The sequence below is a fragment of the Juglans regia genome, chromosome 12 (assembly GCF_001411555.2).
Source record: "Juglans regia cultivar Chandler chromosome 12, Walnut 2.0, whole genome shotgun sequence".
NCBI classification, from domain to species: Eukaryota; Viridiplantae; Streptophyta; class Magnoliopsida; order Fagales; family Juglandaceae; genus Juglans; species Juglans regia.
Window position 1 is genome coordinate 23,337,507 of NC_049912.1, and position 24,736 is coordinate 23,362,242.

At 29.3% G+C, this 24,736-nt stretch overlaps 2 protein-coding genes and 1 pseudogene across 2 annotated transcripts; 1 reads left to right on the forward strand and 2 right to left on the reverse strand.

Moving 5' to 3' along the window:
• The first annotated feature begins 970 nt into the window (after window positions 1-970).
• LOC108981049 lies at window positions 971-3,294 on the forward strand. Its single transcript, XM_018952124.2, has 2 exons — window positions 971-1,590; window positions 2,127-3,294. The coding sequence occupies exons 1-2, from the start codon at window positions 1,166-1,168 to the stop codon at window positions 2,281-2,283; spliced, it is 582 nt and encodes a 193-aa protein (XP_018807669.1). The 5' UTR covers window positions 971-1,165; the 3' UTR covers window positions 2,284-3,294.
• On the reverse strand, window positions 2,660-5,444 carry LOC108981040 (annotated as a pseudogene).
• A 2,065-nt stretch (window positions 5,445-7,509) lies between these two features.
• Window positions 7,510-13,515, reverse strand: LOC108980699. The gene is made up of 3 exons (XM_018951704.2): window positions 12,799-13,515; window positions 8,751-8,792; window positions 7,510-7,738 (listed from the first exon to the last, which is right to left on the reverse strand). The coding sequence occupies exons 1-3, from the start codon at window positions 13,312-13,314 to the stop codon at window positions 7,637-7,639; spliced, it is 660 nt and encodes a 219-aa protein (XP_018807249.1). The 5' UTR covers window positions 13,315-13,515; the 3' UTR covers window positions 7,510-7,636.
• Window positions 13,516-24,736: the final 11,221 nt, after the last annotated feature.

Sequence of the window (24,736 nt, forward strand, 5' to 3'; positions counted from 1 at the left end):
TTCGAGGGCTTCCATGTTGTTGGGGGAAGGGGAGAGGTGAACCTGGGCGATGACAAGGTGGAGGGCACGGTGCTCGGGTTGGTTCCGGAAGTTGTGCTCCGGAGGCCGAAGGAGAGCGAGCCAATCGAGGAAGGCCATGCGGATCCCATCGGGAGGGAGTACGTCAATCGATTTCCTGCAGGACCGCCGTACTCCAACTGTGGGAGCACGGTGGTAACGGTCTGGACCTCCAGGGAATGGAGGTAGGGCTGCTGGGCGAGAAGGTTGTGGATGGTGATTATTTTGTAAGGCTCATATTCAGACGGAGTCGGAGAAGACCGTTGCAAGAGACTCGAAACTCTGATTCTGATCTCTCTCTCAACTCGTTCTTTATTTTCCAAATTTAAAATGGTTTTCAGTTTATATAGACGTTTGGGCTTTTCTATTTCCGTTGAAACAACATAGTATTTTACTTCCGATTACATATACGAAGTTTTATAAAAAAAAAAAAAAAGCATATACGAAGTATTCATCACTAAATAGAAGACGTTATATTTTAAAAGAGTTTAAGCATGTAGATATATGCCTGTTGCTTGTTGGGGTTACCCAAGGTGATGCTTGGGCGAGACCAAAAATTCACGTTGATGTTTGGATTAGCTCGAGGTATTCGGCCGAGGATGCTTGTTTGTTTTGTGGGGCTGCAATCGGAATTGTGTAACTGTTATGTAATTATATTAAAAAAGTAAATAAAATATGAGATTATGTAAAAAAAATTAATTTTTTAATAATAAATCTCGTTGATTACACGGTGTTGCGTTACGCAGTACTTCAGGATATTGTATCCAGAATTCCTCTTCCCTATTTTTTACCTTTGTTGGCTGTTGAACGGGTCTCCAGGACGGGTCTCGAAAAACAAACATCCACCCCACCCTCCAATTTTAGCATGGAAACAACGCAACACTAAATATAGAGTCAGAGAACCAAAGCTAACAAAATATGCTAATTGTTGTCCTGCTGTACGAACTCAGACAAAAAATTACCACCTCATACTGTATTTCATTTTTCTAACCTCCAATCCAGATCCGTCTTGGTGCTAGCGGTGGCTAGCTAGGTTTGTGGTGGCAGCAGTTGTAGTGGCGGCGGAGGCGCCGTTGCTAATATAATATCAACGAGCAACATACAGGCCATGCAAGGTGGGACACCTGCGGCGAGGAAGGTAATGGTGGTAGCAGAACCAAACCGAGAGTCAGCTGTGGCACTCCAATACGCTCTTTCTCATGCAGTGTTTGAACAAGACGAATTGATTCTTCTCCACGTTGGGAATCCAAATTCATGGCGGAACACATTCTCCACGTTCTTGAGAAAGCCGAGCATAAGCTCTTCTTCCCATACAACATGTGCGGATGGATCATCAAATGGAGGGGAAGTGGATTTTCTAGAAGAAATGAAGCATGCATGCAAAATTACCCAACCGACACTGCACGTGCGTGTTGAGAGAGTGGAAATGGAGGGCAAGGACAAGGCAGGGGTTATTCTTTTCCAAAGCATGGCACTCGGGGTGGATCTCATAGTTATAGGGCAGCGGCGGAGTTTCTCAACGGCAATATTGGGGTGAGTGCTCTTTGAGCCACACTATTCTTCTGAGTCTTTACGTCACGAAAATATACATCAAGATTTTCTACTGTAATTACAATTTGTCTGTGTGAGAGAAAAATAGATCTGTATTATAAACCCAAAGCATGAAAATCTCTCCCCGTCACAGCTTTATGCCAGTTTCGATTGAAAACTTGTTCCCTCCGAGAATAGGACCAGTTCCCCAAAAAGCCCAACGGAGAAATTAGAAATAAATGTTTCTTTGTTTACTTATCATCTTATTATTATAATTTTTTTAAATTTTTATATAAAATATAATAAATAATTTAATTTTTTTTAAAATTTAAAATAATAATAATAATATAAAATAATATTTTAATAATAATTTATTCAATTTTTATCTAAAATCATCTCATTTCATTTCACTATCCAAACCACGCCTAAAACTAGTATCTTGCTATCAATATTTTTCTTTCAGTACTATTAGATTTTAGTTTGTGAAAACAGAAACACTGTTTCCTAATCGATTACTGTATGTCTTTGCATACCAAAAGGAGTAGGCGGCCTGGAGGGTCTATGAGAGGGTTAGACACAGCAGAGTATTTGATAGAAAATAGCAAGTGCACATGTGTTGGAGTGCAGAAAAAGGGCCAAAATGCAGGCTTTCTTCTCAATTCAAAGACCCACAAGAATTTCTGGCTTTTGGCTTGAGCACTCGATCAATCCGAGAGCCATTCGCGCTTCATCATTTGCACTGTCTCTCTCGCTCTCTGTGTTGGGAATCTGTTGGCTACATGCGGTTCATGATTTATCAGGTTTCTGTTGGGAGAACGGCAAAAGTAGACCAATTTGACTGTGCTGTGTTTTGCTAGATCAGTAGAATGCTGGGTTTAGTGAATTTTTATTCGAAGACGTATTTCTCGTCCCTAGTGAACCATATGTATAATGTTCTCGACATCTATAGCACAACGATTGTAAATATTTGGGCATGGCTGGCCCTTTGGAAACCAACCACGAGAAACTGCGAGGACAGCAGAAATGCCAGAAACCATCCTTCCTTTTCATTTATTTTCTTAAATGATTTGGGGATTACTGGCAAACGAAACATTTTACTAAGGGAATAAAAGAAAAAATCGAAATAGAAAGCAGACGCTATGAAGGAAATGGGGGATCAATCACATTGCCCCACAAGGCTTAAGAACCATAGCCATAGAAGACGAGCACACGGAAAAAATGGAGAGTCGTCAATATAGGACACATTATTTTTTATCCGAACACCAAAAGAACTTTAGAGTTCATCCCGCATAGGTTGTTCTAAAGGAACATCCACCTTATGAACTGCCTTTTCATGGACATGGGGAGGATTTATGCCATCCACAACAGCGCTGTGTCCTACTTCTGCTTGTCTCACCATACCAGCCTTTAAAGCAGCAGTAATCTGTCTCTGCAACTTTAGTAGCCCAACGCGTTTTGAGACAACATAGAGAACAGAAGATGAGAATAACAAAACTCCTACTGCAAGTATCAACCTGTTCACATAGGATTCACCTAAATTGTTTGAAAACAAAGATAGTTACCATTGGAAGAGGGAAAAAAAATCCTTTACCTGTCAATGACATCTTGACGTTGCATTGTGGAGAGTAGGTTTCGGGTTCGCATGAACAGCGAGCGGTGCCCTTTGTATTCACTTTCAGCCTTCTTTAATACTCCTGTTGATTCCTCTATAGGTCCAAGACAAATATGAACTCGTGTAAACTTATTGTATGGTGGTACTAAGAGAAATGACATATGACAAGATTTACACATCCCTTGACATTCTCTAGTTATTTTTTCATATGTAAGACTGAAGAACAAGATAAGCATTACCTCAAAGCTAACCCGAATGAGTTGATTCAAATATTCTAACCTCATCAGAAAGATGCTGGTATACAACAGTCAGAATTCAATTTTAAAACTGGGGGCAACATTCCAATGACCAGAATTTTAGGATCCCACAGAGGAACAGCCACAAGAACACAACCGGGTGAAATTCATAGACTAGAGGAAAATGATGAGTGATAAGATAGTAATACTACACACAAATGAAGTGGTAACTCCAAATGGATCTCATCCTGAATGCACAAATTGCAAGGACTAAAAAAAGAAGTGCATAAATCTTCATTTAGATCGGTTATAGCAGGGAGTGCTTTCAGAGCTGAGAGCATTGAAGACTGTTTTCTTTCATAAATCTAGCTGATCCATCTTGAAAAATTAAAATATGACTGAGCAATGAATAGGAAGATCAACCAGATACCAAACAATGCCCACACCATCTTCTTGTGAGGCTACCCTAATAGAAAATGAATAACATTTCACCACAGCTTCAATTGGACAACTACCACAGGAAGATTCTACCCTACCTTATATTTGGTCTAATTGATCAATGGTCTAAAGTAAATTCTAAATCATGTAGCCATATCAAAATAGTTCCTCAAAATTTTCAACCCTTTCAGCTAATAGAGCGTCATTCTTTATAACCTTACCATCAGAAACAGAAAAAGTATCCAGACCTAGTACTTCAAATACAAGAAATAATGCTGAGATCATAATGAAATAGACGATCTACCAAAAGTCATGAGTGTGCTCGCAATTCTTTCCACTTCCTATATCCAAATTGCAATAAAATAAATTAATTAATGCTGCATCCCAAGAAAAACCATATGACAAAATAAAGCAAGAAATACAGCTACTAACCTGAACCATCAATTGGCGAGTGCGGCGAAGGCTCTCAGTGATGCTTTCAGCAGCAGATGTCATTCCGGCTTTTGTTCTGAAAATAAAATTATAAATAGTACAGTAATTTAACAAATCCATGTTAAGGAAATGGCTATTTTTGTTCATGTTCATAAAACTAGCCACAAAATTCAATCATTGCATTGAATTTGGGACCAAATCCATAAAGCATAATACATACTGTAAGTTGCGTCTGCGAATTGTGGATTCTCCTCCACCACCCAAAAGTAGTTCTCTCGGCAATTTCACAACAATGTAAAATCACACCTCACTCCAAGCCTCTCTTATAAGCACTCCCATATTTAATCACAAACTTACCACAAAATGAGGTTTGTTAAATAAGCGTATGAGAAAGCTATATTTTGCAACTTCTGCGGGAAATAGCTACCGAAGAAAAGAGTTTTAACTCAAATATATAGGAATGGCTAACATTTTGCTACAGTAATTCAATATGGTGTTGATTACCTCTTCCTGAGCAGCTTTCCTCATGTTAGCCTTTGCTTGTAAATTGGCATTCCTCAGACTCAATCGCAAACTGGCAACGAAGACAGTAAACAAAGATTAGCAAACTACTCTGCAATTAAGGACTGCCCAAAACAAAGTCGTCCACTCAATGAAAGCATTTTCACTAAATTGGCTTAAAGGTTCAGTTCTGTTCGGGGAACTCAAGTTAAAAAAGGAAACAAGAAGAAACATTACAAGCAATCGCCGTGAGAGAGAGAATTAGGTACTTGTGGGATTGGTTCTTCCAAGACTCGAGCAAAGTGGTAGCAGATTGGACTTCATCATTGGTGGGCAACTGTGGCGCAAGAAGATCGAGCTTGAATGGAGCGACGAGAGCAAAGCCAAGCCATCTTGCGCAAGCCCGTTCAATCTCGGAAGCGAATTCGAATTTCTCTCCTCCCTAGATTTCCCGTACTCTTCGATCGCCTTTATATGCTCTTGGGTCCGACAATCCGCTTCGGCCCACTCTTTATTCGCCTCCTCTACACCCTCCACTACCTTGTCCATGGCGATCTCACCGCACCGTGTCTCCCAATTACCAGCTAGAAACAAAGGAAACTGTTATGAACCTGCTGAAAAACTAACCGAAGCACCATTTGGACTCGGAGATGAAATGTGATGAAGGATAAAAATTAAAAATGAAATAAAATATTATTAGAATATTATTTATTATATGATAAATGATAATTATAATCGTGCGTGCATAAATATTGTATAATTATTTTAAAAAAAATAAATAAATATGAGATTCATTTAAAAAAATAATAATTTTTAATAATAAACTTTACTCTATTTCAAAATGACTACATGACGTTTATATATCATACGACTACATGTAATATTTTTCGTGACTTTTTTGTTTTTTGACTAATTAGAACATTCTCAATGACTTAGATATTTTTATAAGAAATATAAATTATTTGAAGAATTGTTCAAAAAGTTAATTCCATCCATTATTTGAAAGGAAATTTAAAATACAATTAGCTACAGTATTCCACTACACGTAGATGTACTGTTCATCCTATAAACATTTATTATTATTATTATTATTATTTATATTTCATTTACTCTTTTATTTTTTTTTTAACTTAATCTGACTGTTACCATGCAAGCAAATTCTTTTGCTATTCAAGATTTAAAACACATATTTCGGTCTTCTAAAATAATATCTTTATTTTTTTTCATATTTTGATTTTATTTTTTATTTTTATTTGACTTATATATTTTTATTTTATGTGTATAGGACTAAGTTATATTACATTGTATATAAAAATATATTGCAAATATAAAACAATATATGGATATTGCGAATTTATTAGTAGAAATGAAATATCTAAAAAGAATAAAAAATTATTATTTAAATGATATGAAGAAAAAATAAATAAGTTGATGCATAATATATTATAAAAGTCATTATGTAAAATAGAAAAAATGAAGTTTGATGATGTATTTTAAAGGATAAAATAAAGAAATCATTATGAATGCTCTCTCAAAACTTAAATTCCACATTGGACTAGCCATCTCATTTTCTATAATAATAAAATATTATTATTTTTTAATACAATTTTCTTATTTGTTTAAATACTTTAAGAGACATGTTGAAATGATGAGTCATATGCTTATACCCATGATGTGGACATATCAAAGAGATCATAGATATGCTAAGTATTTTGTTACTTGATATTAAAAGATATTTATTATGGTTGTTTATGTTTACTTGTCTTTTCACTTTATATGTACACTGAATGGTGTGGATGAATGCTGACAAGATAATGTCTACAATAGACATGAATTGGAACCTAAGGTATTGCAGTATTAGCTTTAATTGTCCAAATTAAAAATCGTGTTAAATTAAGTTACTAGTATTGTGGTATATGGAATGGAATTTGTTGATTTTTTAACAGATGACCGACATGACTCGCATTGTTAGTTGGTTTAACATTGATATTATGGAACTCATGAAATGTATTATGAGCTATGAAAGTTTTCTGCAAAATGAACTTGTGCAGTATGATTAATTTCTTGTAATAAACTCATGAATGGAAAATATTATTTTATGAATGTATGAGCCAAGTGGAAGAATGTAAAAGTTTTATTTAAATTCTATGTCTCATACACCCATCTTGATAGAGTTTGGAATTGCTCAAAACTTATCAATTAATAGACGAGTTATAATGGGATAAGAAAACTTCTAAGAAATAATATTAACTCTATATCTTTAATCACAGTTAAACACAAAGTTTTAGATTTCTTGATGGCTAGAAATTTATAAATAGTATTGATGTGTTAAAAGGTTCTCACCTACAACATTAGAGTGCCTTTAGTCATTTGGAGATACTTAGGAGACTAAGTTGTTGGAGTGATCATTCTCTCATAGTCAGATCAAATTATTCATCAAACAGATGGAGAAATGTACGTATTTAATTATCATAATTGTTATTATTATTATGGATCATAGAAAATCGAATATCCAATTATTAATGTTCATGTGAAAATATTTAACATCTTTATAATTTAATGTCACATTAGAATGAAATTAAGTAGAATGAGAGTGTAGTGCATGTATAGCATTATTTGTATTTGTATATGTAGAATCGGATATAATGTATATGTAGAATCGGATATATAGCAATCAAAAATACTAAATGTACTTAAGAAAAACTTACAAAAAATTTACTTCTCTACATATCAGTTATTGATACATTGAAAATTATAAAATTTGAAATTCAAAATAAAACTAACAAAATAAGTATTGTAAAAGAATATGTAGCACAACTCTATATCAATATCACATGATGCTGCAAAGACCGCTTATCACGCCGCCTATCGCGCCGCTTATCGCGCCGTTTATCGCCACATCCAATAAGTGAAGTACATTCCACCAATCAGGCTGAATGCAAAATCAAACAAAATATGGGTGTTAGTTAGCCATATATAGATGAATAAATATTCTCAACCTCCTAACACTCCGCACTCCACATTATTTTTAACTTTTATTATTTTTTTCTTTTATTAAATATTTATTATATGAATAATAAATAGAAAATTTAAAATAATTTTAAAAAAATAAACTCAAAAAAAAATTTAAAAAAAATATTAAAAATTTTAAAAATTAAAAAAAGAGTGGAGTGTGGAGTGTGGTGGAGGTTGTGTAGCAAAACCCATTTTGAACAAAGACTATCTTCTCAAGAAGTAGGATATACCCTCTTTTTCATGTAAAATGGCTTGTGCAGAATTAGATGATCTGCACGTAGTTACATATGAACTACTTGAAAAAAGTGGGATTCGGGTACTAAAACAAACATAGTTTATGGTAGGCTCAATCTTTTTTTTTTTTTTTTTTTTGGTGTGAAAACACCTCATGACCTTGTCTATTGTTTTGATGATTTAAAATTCCAATCTAAAAAATTAGTTGTATTATGGTGGCGAAAAACATATATATATATATATATATATAGTACTTTCTCTTTAAACACTGCCTTACTTTCTGGTAACTAAGAAATGTCAGAAATAAAAGTTAAAACAAAGAATATTTCTACCAAATTTATTAATTAATTCAAGCGAATATAATATATGGTAAAAAACCTACATTTTTAACAGAGAAATAATATTTATAGTATTATGATATGCAAGTTTCGCATACTTATTTTGAAAAAGTAATTAAATCTGTAATCCACATTAAAAAATTATTTTTTTAATGATAAATCTCATTTTTTTTTTAATGAGTGCACAAAACTTGCATAAACTAGAATTGTATCTAGTATTACCATTTTTAATATATATGTGCATAGAAAAAGTCATGAAAATGTCAAATTACTAATTGATCGAGTGAGGGAAATTAATAGGGAGGGAAGAGAAGAATATTTATAGCATACGAGAAATCTAAAAACATATATACGTACCCTTGCAGGTTGATGTTGAGGAGGAGGTTGAGGAACTAGTGCCTGCATGAAATAATTAACTCAAGTTATGTGTTCCACATGAGGACCATGTCACCATATGGGCTGGAACTAGGATTTGGTGTGTGGGGATGATTAGTAAAGTGTGTCGTATGTAAGGGTGAATAGTGACCAATATTTAACATTAATCATGTAAGGTAGCTATCTAGCTATCTATTGGACTCAAGTGAACTATAAAAATTAAGATAAAAATAGTCATGTGAGATTTTTTGAAACAAATGATGAAAATTAAGTAAATAATTTTTTTTTTTTTTTGGTTGAATCTATGATTGAATATTGTAAGGTCTGTATAATATAGATAGAAATAGATATGTGAGATTTTTCTCGGGTTGGAAAAGACTTTTTATAAATAAATAGAAAAAAAAGATGTTATAAATTTACCAAATAGCTTATAAAAAGATACTAAGATATTATCTTGCCTATTATGAGAAGTGAAAAAAAAAATGAGAATGTGATATTTTATTAATGATTAAAAATAGGTGTAAGTATGAAAAAATTGTTAAAAATTAAAAGTGACCTAGACAACGAAATACTAGGTGAGATTTTTGAAAATATTTGGAGGGATAAAGTACTAGTTCTTTGATCAATATCAATCGATCACCGGGCTGCTAGCTCAAGTTAACTAATTAATTAATTAGCACATTTTCGATCGATCACGATCTCGATGATGATCAGAATTATATATATATATATATATATATATATATAATTATACCTAGAATTAATGATCATAAGCCTCAAGTCTCAATTTTATCATATCAGTAGTAGTCGTCATGCAGCCTTAATTGAAAAGTCTTGGGATTGTTAGCTTCAATATCCATTACGTTACCAAGGCCTTTTGTTCTTATTTTGGCATAAATCTTTTTTATTCTTAAAAAGAAACATTCTTAAATTGTAGAAAGACAGAGTCTTAATTTGGAAGTTAACTAAGAGCACTCTCATTGGAATGGCTAAATTAAAGTACATTTTTGATGAATATAAGATGAATTTAACTTTTAGCTATTCCATTTTTATAAATCTCCACATTGGAATAGCCATTTTTTCATTATATGACAATAAAATAATATAAGATGAATTTAATTTTGACTATTCACATCAAATTTCCAAATTGAATTATCCATTTATTCATTATATAGTAATGAGTAATTAATAATTTTAAAAATTTTTTAATTTTTTTAATTATAAATTTATTTTATTTTATCATATTTTACTATTTATAATATTATATATTAATTTGTAATTGTATTCTAATTATATTTTTTCAATTGTCATTTAAAATAGAGAGATAAATAATTAATATTAAAAGGAGAGAGAAACAAATAATATAAAAAGGATTTGATGAATGAATAGTGTGTTTTAAATTTGGAAATTAGTTTGGATATTACTGTAGTTATATTCAAAATATTTGGAATATAGCTAATTCAATGTGAGCAATTTATTGACCTAATAGCTAAATTCTCATTGGATTTAACTTTTAGCTAATCCAATGAGAATGCTCTAAGGGCGGGGAACAAAATGTTAAAAATAATTTATTTTTTTTCCCACATCAGTTTACGTGCAAGGAACGTACGTACTTCCTAGCGAAAGTGCTATTATATTTTTTATATGGTAAATATAGTTTTAAGATGTATATCAATTAGAATAATAATTATTATAAATGTAAAGATGATCATAAATCTATTTAACAAATTTAACAAATGATTATAATTATATTTAAAATAAAAAAAAACAGAAAATATAAAATTATTGAAGACATAACAAATAAAATGTTTAGAACATTTTATTGAAATCATAATAAGACATGCATTGCTTCACTGGTTATGAGACCAATTAGACATGTAAATAAGAATAATAATATTGTTCTTATAAATGAAAAAAGTAAAATAATATTATTTTTAATTGTTTCAGAAAACTACTAGATATATAATTCTTACTAGAATGATAAAATGCAAAAATAGACTACTCATTTGAAATTTAAAAAATATAATATTTTTTTCAAATGAAAATAATATTATTTTAAAAAGTGTCATTTATTATGATTCATTATTACGAGAAATAATATGAATTTTTTTTTTAAAAAACGATATCCTATAGTTATAAAATATTATTCTTTAGATTTAAAGACAATATTTCCATTTTTTAACTCAATTTTGGAATTGTAATATCGATCTTAGAAAATAAAAGCATGTTCTTAACAAGATAATTTTTTAAAGGATAAAAAGTGTTATTAATTATTTTAATAATAATTGAAAAATGCATTACAAGTAGATTAATATGAAATGATTTACCACAAAAAATAAAATAGTTAATATGATCAATTAAACTATTAAAGATCAATTATAGACTGATGCATAAATTAGAATCTAAAAATAATAATTTCATTTTGTAAAATGAAAAATATTATTAGTCCAATGACTATGATTTATTTTTATGAATTACTTTGAAAATTAATTCCAGGATAATATTTATTTTTTCAATAATATTATATACAAAAAATAATATTATTTTTAAATCTAAGAAGAGATATAAAAAAAATCATAAGTTGTTAATTTGTTTCACAAAAGTTCAATAAATCAAAATCTTAAATTTAGATGATTTATAAGTTCATTAATATTATTATTATAATTATATTCTAATTAGTATTAGAATAATAGAAAATTTTAATGGTGATAGAGGAACCAAATGTAATTGTGCAAATGGTGATACTGATAGTGTGAACTTAAACAAAAGCCACTGTTAAGGAGATGTTTGGGGAATGAAATGAGATCAATATTTTAAATATCGTACTGGAACCTGTACCAGTCAAGACACTGAAACGAAATATTTCGATACTGATACCGTTTTGGGATAGTCGATATATGAATAAATTATATTTCAAAATAATAGTCTATATATGAATAAATTATATATAAATACATATATATTATAAATAGTCTAGTCTGAATTGAGGGTAAAAAAATAAGTTTGTAGTTTGAAAAAATGAAAAAAAAAAAATTGAAGGCAGAAATATCGGCAGGTACCGACCGAAATATAGGTCGGTACATGCCGAAATTGAGGCCAGTACGACCGATATTTAGACTGGTACGAAACGTATATGGTACATGTACCGGCCTAGTGGCCGCTACGGTAAATATCAATCGTACCAGTCGGTACGGTACGAGATCTAAAACATTGGATGAGATGATAAATATGTGAATAGTAGTGAAATAGTTTGTGCATAGTAGTAAAATAGATTGAGTTATGATGTTTTATGGACTTTTAGAAAATAAGAGAGAAAAAGTTGAATAAGAATATTATAAAGTTAAAATATTGTTAGAATATAATTATTTAATATTATTTGGAATTTAAAACAATTGAATTGTTTTTTGTATTTTGTTGGAAAGTTTAGAAAAGTTGTAATGATTAGTTTGAAAATGTTTGTATTTTAAGTGATGATGTTTGGAAAGGAGATATGATGAGATTAGATAAGATGAAAAACTTTACCAAACATCCCCTTAATTTTTAATAATAAATTAGAGAACAAAAATGTAATTGTCCAAATGAGGGCAAAATAGTAATTTTCAATGTGAAATCAAAGAAAATTCACTATTCATGAGGCTATAACCTCCCTCTTTTATTGTAAAACAGATAAATATAGGATTAATTAAGTCAACTGATTTCAAATTAAATTGATTGAGATTCTACGTACGGAATCAGACTTTATCATCTTTAAATTAATTAATTAAGTGCTATGTAAGAAACATACTTATTATTAAATGATAAATATTCTTATTCTACTGAGGAATATTGAGAATTTTTTTTTTTTTTTTTTTTATCACGTCAGGATCAGATTTTTCACCCACCTTCTATCAAGTTTCCTTTGATAAGTACTTTAGGGGAATCCATACAAAGTATTCACAGATTCATGATGTATAAATTAGATGGCTAAAAAAGGTAAATAAATATTGATATTTTCAGCCTATAATAACAGATCAGGACTACTTTTCCTTACCAGGCTCATATTTGAAGGAGCAGCAGCAGGAATCCAGCCTCTCCTGGCCCGTAGCAAGACATAGCTATCTAAGAAGATGTTGCGATCAATGCCATGAACATTCCGCCCGTGCTGGAATCTAGTTAATTCTTCGCGGGCATAGCAGTTGGGACAGAGATCGTAGGTGTTGCCACCGCTGTCAAAGCATTCGAGGCATGTAAAATACATCCTCCTTGGCCAGTCCCAGCAGCATCGGCACCGCACACGTGTTTTCATGAAGTAGTACAACGCCAGGACATCGTAGAAATCCAAGCGACCGTCTCTGTCGAGGTCCAACGCCCAGAACAAGTTGCAGTCTATCCAGGTGTAACCGCATGCTCGGAAGAACGTGAAATACTCATCCAAGCTGACTCGGTCATCCCCATTCATATCCATCTGCTTAAAGAAGTCCCATGCTCGATTTTGAAGGTACCGGGGGGCATTGTTATAGGATGCTGTAGCAGCTATGCGTAACTCGTTGATTTCGGATAGATCCATTAATATTGCTGTACGTGAGCAGGGCCTTTGATCGAGCTTCTTAAGTACTACTTATAAGAATTAATATCTCGCAGCCACTTGATTTGGAAATTGGAACAGAAAATTCGACTGGATTACTATCATTAGTTTTTTATAGAAATATTTATAGACCTTGTTTCTGGAGCTCATGATGAGTCATGCCGTGTAAAGTGGTCGTTGAGTCGTTTGGAGATGCTCACGTTGCACTTGATGCTTACAAAATACGCTCAAGCGCTATGAATTGAGAAAAGTCTGTCTTCTGTTAGTCGTATTTCAACCAATCAAAATGCCAAAGTCCTCGTTAATTTTCATTGACTCAGAAACTCCCACTAGCTTGCTTCTATTTAATTAACCAGTTTATTTAAAACATCCCTACCCAATTTAATCAAACACCATTCCCTTTTTAAATATTAAAACGCACTCATAATGAAAGCCCTATTAATTACACAATTTGTAAAATATAAATACATATTTATATATACATATATAAATATATATTTATGTTTATATATATTTGAAATGCAGTGATTTAATATTTAAGTTGAAAAATATAGATAGAATTTCGCAAACAACACTCAGATGATAGAGTTATTCGTGAAATTCGTACTCCGTATCTCCTCGGTCAAGGTATCAACCTTGTCGTTGAGGATACCTACACGATGGACTATCTCGACAACAGACGCCTCTAGAGCCCCGATGTGAATTGTTGTTAACGTTTTATCGTCAATGTTAGAGTTTATTTGTAATAATTAATCCACGCAAAGTGGTCAGAGAACCCATCGACTCCTTGGACCCACATTAGGTAGTTTCCGAACCCGTCGACTTATCCTCAAAGTTAACTCACACGAGACGGTTATGAAACTCAGAGGCACGTTAGTTAATAACTTCATAACCATGTATAAAATAATATGAGTAATGCTTAGGTACAAGCCCTTTGTTAAAAAAGTATATCTCACTAATAAAGAATAATTTTTTTTATATTTTTTTAAGATGAGATTCAATATTTTAAAAGATTTTGTACATAATTTATCTATTTAAAATTTATATAAATTATTTTTCTTTTTAAAATCTCATAAAATATTAATTCAAATTATCATATTATTATTTATAAATTACCTTATTATTATTTATAAAATTATCATCTCATCTATCCTCAAAACTTATCGGTTGATTCCTTGAACTTGAATATTTTTCTTAAATATTCTTCATATCCGAGAACGTGACTGAAATAATTAATGGTTCTGAATGATTGACGTGGCTCCATCACGTACTATTAATAGCTTAATAAATTAAGCACATTCATTACATCCCCATTTAAAAGTTTTTGTCTCATTCGCATGATGTATTGAAAAGTTCAACACTACCAAAACACACGAAGAATAAATTGTCAAATTTAGTTTTTATAATATTAAGGGAAATGATATATAGTATAACTTTAAATATGTGTCAATCCATGTATTTTTATTTTTATTTTTATTTTTTAATAGTTCAAGATGTTTAGAAAATATTTTAAAAAAAAATTCATTTACACTAATGTACATATTTGAAATGATCATTTTAGCATTGTCCTACTAATATTAATCCCTAGCTCATTCAATTGTCAACCGAATACTTATATTAATTATATTGCACATATCAAGATCGTAACTAGAATGCCTCGAGAGTTTGGGCCGGATTTTACCTGTAACTCAATCAAACAAAAATTGCGTAGGAAAAATAAATTTAAGGATCGATGTCAGCCAAGAAAGGAAAAAGTCCAAGGAATCAAAACAGCTCATTTCTTAACCAGCCTAATAATTAAATTAATTAGCTCATCCTTTTCCTTCTCTCTCCATATAAATACTCGTTGGACCCGTCGGCTCGTCTGACCCAATCAAATCCGTTCGATAAAAGACGATTTTGCATTAATGTCGAGTTGAACTTGGTAAATAACGGGTAGACCGACTCTTAAAAAAAAAAAAAAAAAAAAAAAACACTTTAAATAGTCTAACATTCGAGTCTAGACACAAACCTAGCAGCCAAGTCTTCAGACACAAACGTACTGCTCCTCCCTCTTCCACACGCAAATATTCTGCCAACTCACTGAACAAATTTTTCATTGAGGCAAGGCACAACACTGCCAACTTGTTGCCCCGAAGAATCTCACCATGAGACAAAACCTAAACGTACCCTTAATATAATATATAATAAATAATTTAATTTTTTAAAATTTTAAAATTTTAAATATTAATAATATTAAAAATAATAATTTTATAATATTTTATAATCCCTATTCAATTTAATTTAAATCTAAATACAACCTAAACGTGGGACAGCTCCTCGTGCTGCCGAAGTCAACCATAGCGTCTGTAAAGATGTCGTCTGCAGAAGAACTGAACGCGTACAGACAATATAAAAAGAGTGTTGCGCCGCCAGCTTTGACCACTGTTCTTTATATTATTTTTTCATATTTTTTAAATATTTAAAATATATATATATCGATATATTAAAAACTATTTGCTTAATTATTAAAAAAAAATTAAATAATCATAATAAGAAGACAAAATTGGACCGCTGCTAACATTTTCCATATAAAAAAACAAAATAAAGTTGTCGCTTCCGTACTAAACAAAAAGAACCGCGTGTTGCGTTCATCTTGCGAATGCTCCATTAAATTAATTAAATTTTGTTTTTTCCCCCTAAAAATTAAATTTTATAATTGTACCATAGATCATGGTTTTCCTGATTTTTATGGTAAATTATCAATGTGCAATATGCATGCTTCTTACTCAAAAGTATTAAAAATATTATTTGTATTATCCATCCATATATATGTACTGTTGAAATTGAAGAAAGGTAGGTATGAACTGTATATTATGAATGCATCACGATGTTAATGGTAACAATTAATTAGTTTTTTTTTATAAAGAAGGTCAGATTTTTCATTTGAAAAATCAAGTTATATATCATCAGGCTATCAACTTTAGAACGGTTCATTTAAATCGAATTTTTTTTGACCCAGTCTAAAACTCAAGAAATTATATTTCTTTCGATTCTGAATTCTGGTTCAAAATAAATTAAGATCAAAATTCAGATTGTAAAACTCGAGTACACCCTTTCTTTATATATGATATAGGTTAAAGTTTAAACCCTTTTCTTTTTGTGTTTTTAATTCCAATCGTTTGGATTATTCTTAAATATAGGTCGATGGACTAGTTTTTTTCCTTCCCAATGCGCCATTGGACCAGAGTTTGCAGAGTGGCAGAGTGCTAGAGACGAGTGCTACACATAATATTGTTCATAATATCTTATATAAATATATTTTAAATGAGGAATATTTTTATAAAAATATTATTATTTTATAATATTATTATGAAATATATTATAAAAGTATATTGGGTTTATATAATTACTCGGGCTAGAAATAGATGATAGGCTTCCTGCCCTTTTTTTTTTTTTTTTTTTAAATAAGATAGATTCATTCGTAAATAAAAGCTGTTCTTACAAGATTAAGACAAATTAAAACTAAGGCTGTGTTTGGATAACCAAGTATTCTCAATACTTTTTAAATATTTTCGTATTTTTGAAAATACTTCACATACCAAACAATTTAAAATACTCTCAATGGGATCCATAAACTCACTTCAATATCTACTCATAACTATTCACAAATATTCTATAATATTTATCACTATTATATATAAATAAAAAATAAAATCACTATAATATATAAATAAAAAATAAAATTATTATAATATATAAATAAAAAATAAATCACAATAATATATAAATAAAAAATAAATCACTATAATATATAAATAAAAAATATTTATCACCATTATATATAAATAAAAAATAAAATCGCTATAATATATAAATAACAAATAAAATCATTATAATATATAAATAAAAAATAAAATCATTATAATATATAAATAAAAAATAAATCACTATAATATATAAATAAAACATATTTATCACCATTATATATAAATAAAAAATAAAATCGCTATAATATATAAATAAAAAATAAAATCACTATAATATATAAATAAAAAAATAAAATAATTATAATATATAAATAAAAAATATTTATCACTATTATATATAAATAAAAAATAAAATCATTATAATATATAAATAAAAAATAAAATCGCTACAATATATAAATTAAAAATAAAATCACTATAATATATAAATTAAAAATAAAATCATTATAATATATAAATAAAAAATAAAATCGCTATAATATATAAATTAAAAATAAAATCTCTATAATATATAAATAAAAAATAAAATCACTATAATATTTATCACTATTAAATATAAATAAAAAAAATAAAATCATTATAATATATAAATAAAAAATAAAATCACAATAATATATAAATAAAAAATAAAATCACTATAATATATAAATAAAAAATAAAATCACTATAATATTTATCACTATTAAATATAAAAAAAATATTATAATATATAAATAAATAAAAATCACTATAATATATAAATAAAAAATATTTATCACTATTATATATAAATAAAAAATAAAATCGCTATAATATATAAATAAAAAATAAAATCACTATAATATTTATCACTATTAAATATAAATAAAAAATAAATTCATTATAATATATAAATAAAAAATAAAATCACTATAATATATAAATAAAAAATAAAATCATTATAATATTTATCTTTATTATATATAAATAAAAAATAAAATCACTATTATATATAAATAAAAAATAAACTACTATAATATTTATCACTATTATATATAAATTAAAAATAAAATCACTATAATATATAAATAAAAAATAACATTACTATAATATTTATAACTATTATATATATATAAATAAAATCATTATAATATTTATCACAATTATATATAAATTAAAAATAAAATCATTATACTATTTATCATTATTATATATAAAAATAAAATAAAATCACTACAATATTTATTAATATTAAAAAATCACTATAATAAAATCATTATAATATTTATTACTAAAAATAAAATCACTATAATATTTATGAGACCCACTTCCTACTCAAAAGTTAACAACTTAACATACTTTACACATCCAAACAACTCAAAATACTCTCAATGGGACCCACAAACTCACTCCAATCTCTACTCATAACTATTCACAAACATTCTCAACACTTCTCAATACTTTTCAACACCTGAACGTACCCTAAAACTGTACATCATCAATTATTTTTTTAAAAAAATGGATCTTTCCTGTTGTGAAAATCCAACATACAAAATGAAATAAAAGAAATGGATATGCATCTATATAAATTCTTTGAAGTTGTCCATTGTGCAGAAATGGATATGCATCTATATAAATTCTTTGAAGTTGTCCATTGCGCAATGGAATGCGTGCATCAATTATAATCTCGATGTATCTTTCTAGTGTGCCAGCTATCGAATGAATTCAGCAAAAATTTGATGCCGTTGACTACAGGCTGAATGATCCAATTTGCCACTTTGTCAGGATCATTTGCCCCTTGCAAAGCCACTAGTGAATCCCCTACAATGACTAATTTTTTTATATTGTTGTGTCTTGCCTCCTCTAATCCAATATTCATTGCAGTAGCTTCTCCTAGGTTTGGGTTATGACTATCAATATGTTTTGTAATGACAAAGATTGGGTTGCTCTCTTCTGATCTGCATAGCGCTGCTGCTGTACTACCTGTTTGTCTAACTGTTACATCAAAGAATAGAGTGTAATGCCTGTTTGGTGTAGCTCTCCGACTATGGCTGTCATTTACTTTTTTAATATCCCACACATTACAGTGTTCCTTATAAGTTCTCAAAGTGCTAGAAATAAAATTATCAAGATTTGGAATTAAACACTCATGAACAATTTTATTTCTTAAAAACCAAATACTGTCCATGGCATTGATAGCAAATATTTGAAAGTCTTGCTCCCCTCTATACAAAATGTTCAACTTTTCTGTGGGGGAAATGATGCATTCAATCAAATCACAAATTTCATGATTAGCAAAACATATAATATCCTACCCTATTACTATCTATCTACTATTACTTAAGTACATTTTCAAGTTTTTAATTTTTCTATCATTCTTTTAAATATTTTGTTAATATGTTTAAAAAATTAAAAAAAAAATTATAATTTTAATAATACACATTTTCTTAATCATTAAGTAAATTAAAAAAATTTTAAAAAATTAAATACAAAAAAATAATAGATGAGTAATAATAGAATGATAACATATCATTATTCAACTGTAAGAACATCAAAAGTTTCAAATATTGAAACTAAAAAAATAAAAAAAAACTGGGTTGAATCTTATTCATGAGTTTCGGCTCGAGTCTAATTCAAACTAACTCAGTCTAATTCAGGGATTCCATATTGCGATAAGAGGATAAGGTATGTTGTATATGGGATCTCACATTGCTTAGAGAGGTGAAACACTTGCTCTTTATAATGTTCTAATGGGTCTCCAATTAATTGTATCATTGACTGTTGTTTACATATAAAAAAAAATTAATTATATCATTTACTAGTCCTTTTAAAGTATAGGTTATATGATTTGAACCTTTCATTGAAACGTTACACGCATGTATTAAATCTTGTGAAGGAACCAAAGTGGCTTCCTCTTTAAGTTGGGGCAGCTCTCTCGCTTTCACACGTCACACATGTTTGCTGTCTTTTGCAAGAGCAATTTTTAATGTTCTCCCTCTTACTTGTAATGTTTTCAACCTTACAGCTTGTTTTCATACTTGACTTTTATATGGTAGACTTACAGCTACAGGTTTGAAGAGGGATCAAATTTACTATAGTGACATAGTAGTCTGTTTGAGAGTGGAATACTATTAATGTGAAATATGTTATAATCATTGTAATGTGGGTAAAGCTGTTATTTATTACCATTGTTACCGGGTTACTACTAGTCTTCTTGTGCTTTTCTATTGACCCTTATGTCGTATTACCAATATCTGCTAAACAAAGATGTAGGTTACGATACATGTTTTAGGTACGTATGACAGTCATACAGTTTTTCTACTATTTTTTCCGACACAAATGCACGAACATGCTGCGACATGTCAATAATCTCTCACAAATGGTGCTTATAGGAAAAACTCAGATTCCCTACACTTTTCCCACGAAGTGTTACTAGAAATACCAGAAATAGTTGTAGCTAATGGGAAAAAATTCTTGCAAAATTATTCTGAAGGCCATTCATGTACTGTACAGCAAAAGGCCATGCAAAAATCAGAACCTGAAGAACTTCAACCAAAAATATAGTTAATATATATAACAGAATTAATATTAATTTTACACATCTTTCCACTGGGTTAACTAATTAATCAAGGTCATGGAAATGCATCAATGTTTGAAATAGGGGAGTACAGGAAGGAAGCCTACATGGCCTTCAGAATGTTCATAACAAATCATTGTGCCTAACTACATATATACATATTTTTGGTTCTAGACACATTACTTAAAACAATTCTATGTTATTGTAAATTTCTCCAATTCATCCCCTCAAAATCTGGAGGCGAAGGTTCTTCATCCACAAATATTAGATGCTCATAATTATTTGAAACAACCGGGTAGTTAACTGTATTAGCCAATAGTAAACATTTTTTACCTAACTACTAGGACATTACTACAACAAATCAATCAAAGGCTGAAACAAACAAGGTATATGGGACATTATAATAGCTAATTAAAACTTTCTCATATCCAACCACTTTGATTTCATACACCTTACTCAAGTTATCATAATATGATCCCACCAGTTTAAGATCTCCCAAGATATATTTAAATATTTTTCGTTCACATATTTGAAATTGAGCATTGCCATGTGGTTTACAACCTCACCTTAGGAGCTATAGAACAAATTAGCCAAGACCTCAAACTAAAACTCTAGTATCATTTTTCACATAAAACAGACAAGATCACAATAACCAGTCATATAAAATCCACCATATTTCTAATTCATACAAAGTCACCTAAAACAATACATACTTGTTGCCCTATATATATATATATATATATATATATATATATATACTACATACTTGTTGCCCTATAATTCATACAAAGCCACTTGAAATAATACATACCTGAAACAATAACCAGACATACATTTTTACTGTATCTATCTAAGGTGCACCATCAATTTTTAATCCAAACATACTCCAACTACTACATGATATATATATATAGCTATTTATATATATATATATATAATCAAACTACAAAGAAAATTAACATCTTCGACGTGCAAGCTGAGATGTAGTAGGAGAAGACATAACCATGTATTTCTTGAATAACTAGAATGTCAGCAAAGCCAAGTTTTATACTTACTTCTATCCAAGGAATACAATTGATTAATGTATTTGCTGCTTGTCCATTATCTCCACCAACTCTCGACAACTGCATTAATGAAATTTGTCTAATCAGTTTGCTGGAACACCTGTCATCCTGATCTTCTACATGCATGCTGGTGCCTGGTGTAGAACCTGCATAGAATGATGTTAAATTTAGCCTCCCAAGTCTATCATCATAATACACAAAGTCTACAAATCAAATCGTGGAAAATTATAAGATAATCACCCATTCATAATAACCACTGAGAAATAAGAGAAATAATTTCAAACTGCCATGTATGGATCTAACAATCAAAAGTAAGATCTTACCCACTTCTGATAAATTCTAGAATATAGTTATAAAATCACCATCATTTCCTTGCCACTTGTTCTAAAATACCATACCTAACACTTTCCACACTACCATGGCCATTGGATTGATACCATCCACAAAAAACCATTCACAAAAAATTATGCTACTTCCAGCAATATAGATGCCTAAGCATCACCCTAAATCTCTCTATAAGACTCACTATTTGCCTCCAACTCAGACATCCGAAAGTTCATTCATTTCTCATACTCATAAAAATATCTCATCATAGTAGTCATATCACCCATAATTTGGCCTAGTTTACTCTTGCACATTTCTGCACAAGTCTTGTTCCATTCATTTCCCTCGGCCAGATGCAGAAATGCCTGGTTCTTCTTCATTGGAGGGGTTGGGAATGACCATGTACCCTATCCTTTGTGCGTACCCAAATCTAAACCCTAAAACGTTTTTTAAAACAGCTGCAGCTACTTCATCAACTTCCTCTTCGAAATTTTTCTCATTCAATTTCTCCACCATATATGGATGGTATGACCTTTGGATGGATTTGCAAGTAAAAGAAATCTAGAAAAATTTCAAAAAAATAACACATGCAGCCAACTTAATTGATGTAAATAAAATATAAAAGATGGCAATTTCATTCCTTAGTTAAATGCACCAAATAAAGCAATTTTAATGAAAAAAAAATTTTATTTAAGAAGGAAAAGGAGAGTCAGTTTTATTTTTTATATAAAAAAAATATAGATACAAGTTAATTTGGAGGACAAATTCTATATACCAATAATAAAAGTAAAACTACTCTAATTAGTTGAGAAAAAAAAAACAATTTTATTCCTTAAAATTCAAATGCACTGTAATGATAAACCGGAGGGAACAACGAGGCTGTTTTCACTGTTTTAAGCGATGGAGAGTTTTCGATAGGGAATAATGATAGAGCCAGAAACTACTGCTGACTTTAGTATGTATATTTTTATGTATTTTGTTTAGTTCCCTTTTTATATAGATTTTTTAAAATTATTTTAAATATTTTAAAAAATAAAAAAATTTATAATATTATTAAAAAATATTTCTTTAATCACGAAATAAAATAAAAAATTATGTGATTAAGAAAATATTTTTTTAATGATTTTTTTTTTTACTTTATGATTAAAAAAGTATTTTTTAATAATATTCTAAATTTATTTTATTTTTTTAAATATTTAAAAATATTAAAAAATAACTGAAAAAAAAAAAAAAAAAACATATGCTAGACAGCCACCAATAGTGGCTCTAGCAATCTTTCGATAGCTCGTGAGGATCATTTCCATTGGCTGAGTTCCGTAAACATGCTAAAAATATTTCAGTCATCTATAAATAATAATAAAATAGTTTACAAAATAATAATAAATAATAATAAATTATTTGTATATGGTAATTAAGAAATATGAGAATATTTGTGTTCCCAAACAAAATCTGAATTTACGTAAATTGAGGTATAAAATAAGAAAAATTATATGTATAATAGCTCTATTTGGATCCAAAAAGTGTTTCATTTCATCCAATTTTATCATTATAATTTTATCAAATTTTTACATAAAATATAATAAACAATTCAATTTTTTCAAATCTCAAAATAAAAATAATATTAAAAAATAATATTATAACAATATTTTATTCAATTTTTAATTTTTATTTTAACTCATATCATTTTAACTTACTATCTAAACGGCACCTAAAAGATGTGCAAGTCTTGAGTACTTCATTCAAAAGAAATTGATAAAACCGAGAGATATGAAAAATCTCATTTTTTAATAATAAGATTCACTATTTTCAAACGGAGTGTTTGCATAAGACTATATCTATCATTATTCTTAAAATTAAGTTTTAATAAGATCTTTTTAAATTAAAAATGATAATGTAATAATATTTTAATTAAATATAAAATACCATTAAACCTTAATTGAAAGTTACTAGCAAAGTTATTTATTTGATAAATGATATTTATAGTCTTTAAATATGTAGTCTCCACATATTATTTTTGAAAAAATAGATAAATATGAGACTCACATGAATAAATTATTTTTTTAATAATAGTGCCCATTTTTTTAAATAGAATACGTGGAAACTGCACATTCTAAAATTATATATATCACTATCCTATTTATTTATGCTATTTTTCAATATAAATAGAGTGGAGAATTATTAGATAATTTAGAATATGGATGACGTGGTACTTCCAACCTATCACAACATTAAAATTGCTTATGTAGGCATTTGTTTAATGATATGACACTATATAATAGTATATGAATTATTCTATGTAGCAGTCTTACACCACATACTTATTGATCTAAACGTTTATTTTTTCCTCGGCAACATGTGTGTGATGTAAGGTTATTGAATAGAATTTTTCATGGTACAATGCGGCATTGCTACTCTAAAACTACTTAATAGTTCACTCACTTATTCATATAATAATTCACTCTATTAGTTTTTACACTAAATTATTTGTTTTTTGGGGCAATTGTAGTACACTCTTTTTGCAATCTTTTTAAAAAATTTATAACCCATATAAGAATATATTTTTTCATAGCGAGTCATACTGTTTTTTTAAAAATATGCATGAGATTTGCACATTTTAAATATAAATATAGCATTAATAGTCTACTATATACTATTATATAAGGTAAATCAATTTATAAATTCTCTCCCACTTAAACTAATCGTATAATTTATAAATTACTCGGCTCCTAGCC

Coding starts and splice junctions, on each gene's coding strand:
- LOC108981049 (XM_018952124.2), top strand. CDS start 1,166: ATGCAAGGTGGGACACCTGCGGCGAGGAAGGTAATGGTGGTAGCAGAA. Junction 1,591..2,126: donor TTCTCAACGGCAATATTGGG/GTGAGTGCTCTT, acceptor GCATACCAAAAG/GAGTAGGCGGCCTGGAGGGT.
- LOC108980699 (XM_018951704.2), bottom strand. CDS start 13,314: ATGGATCTATCCGAAATCAACGAGTTACGCATAGCTGCTACAGCATCC. Junction 8,793..12,798: donor CTCCTTCAAATATGAGCCTG/GTAAGGAAAAGT, acceptor TATTTCATGCAG/GCACTAGTTCCTCAACCTCC. Junction 7,739..8,750: donor CTCAACATCAACCTGCAAGG/GTACGTATATAT, acceptor TTTTGCATTCAG/CCTGATTGGTGGAATGTACT.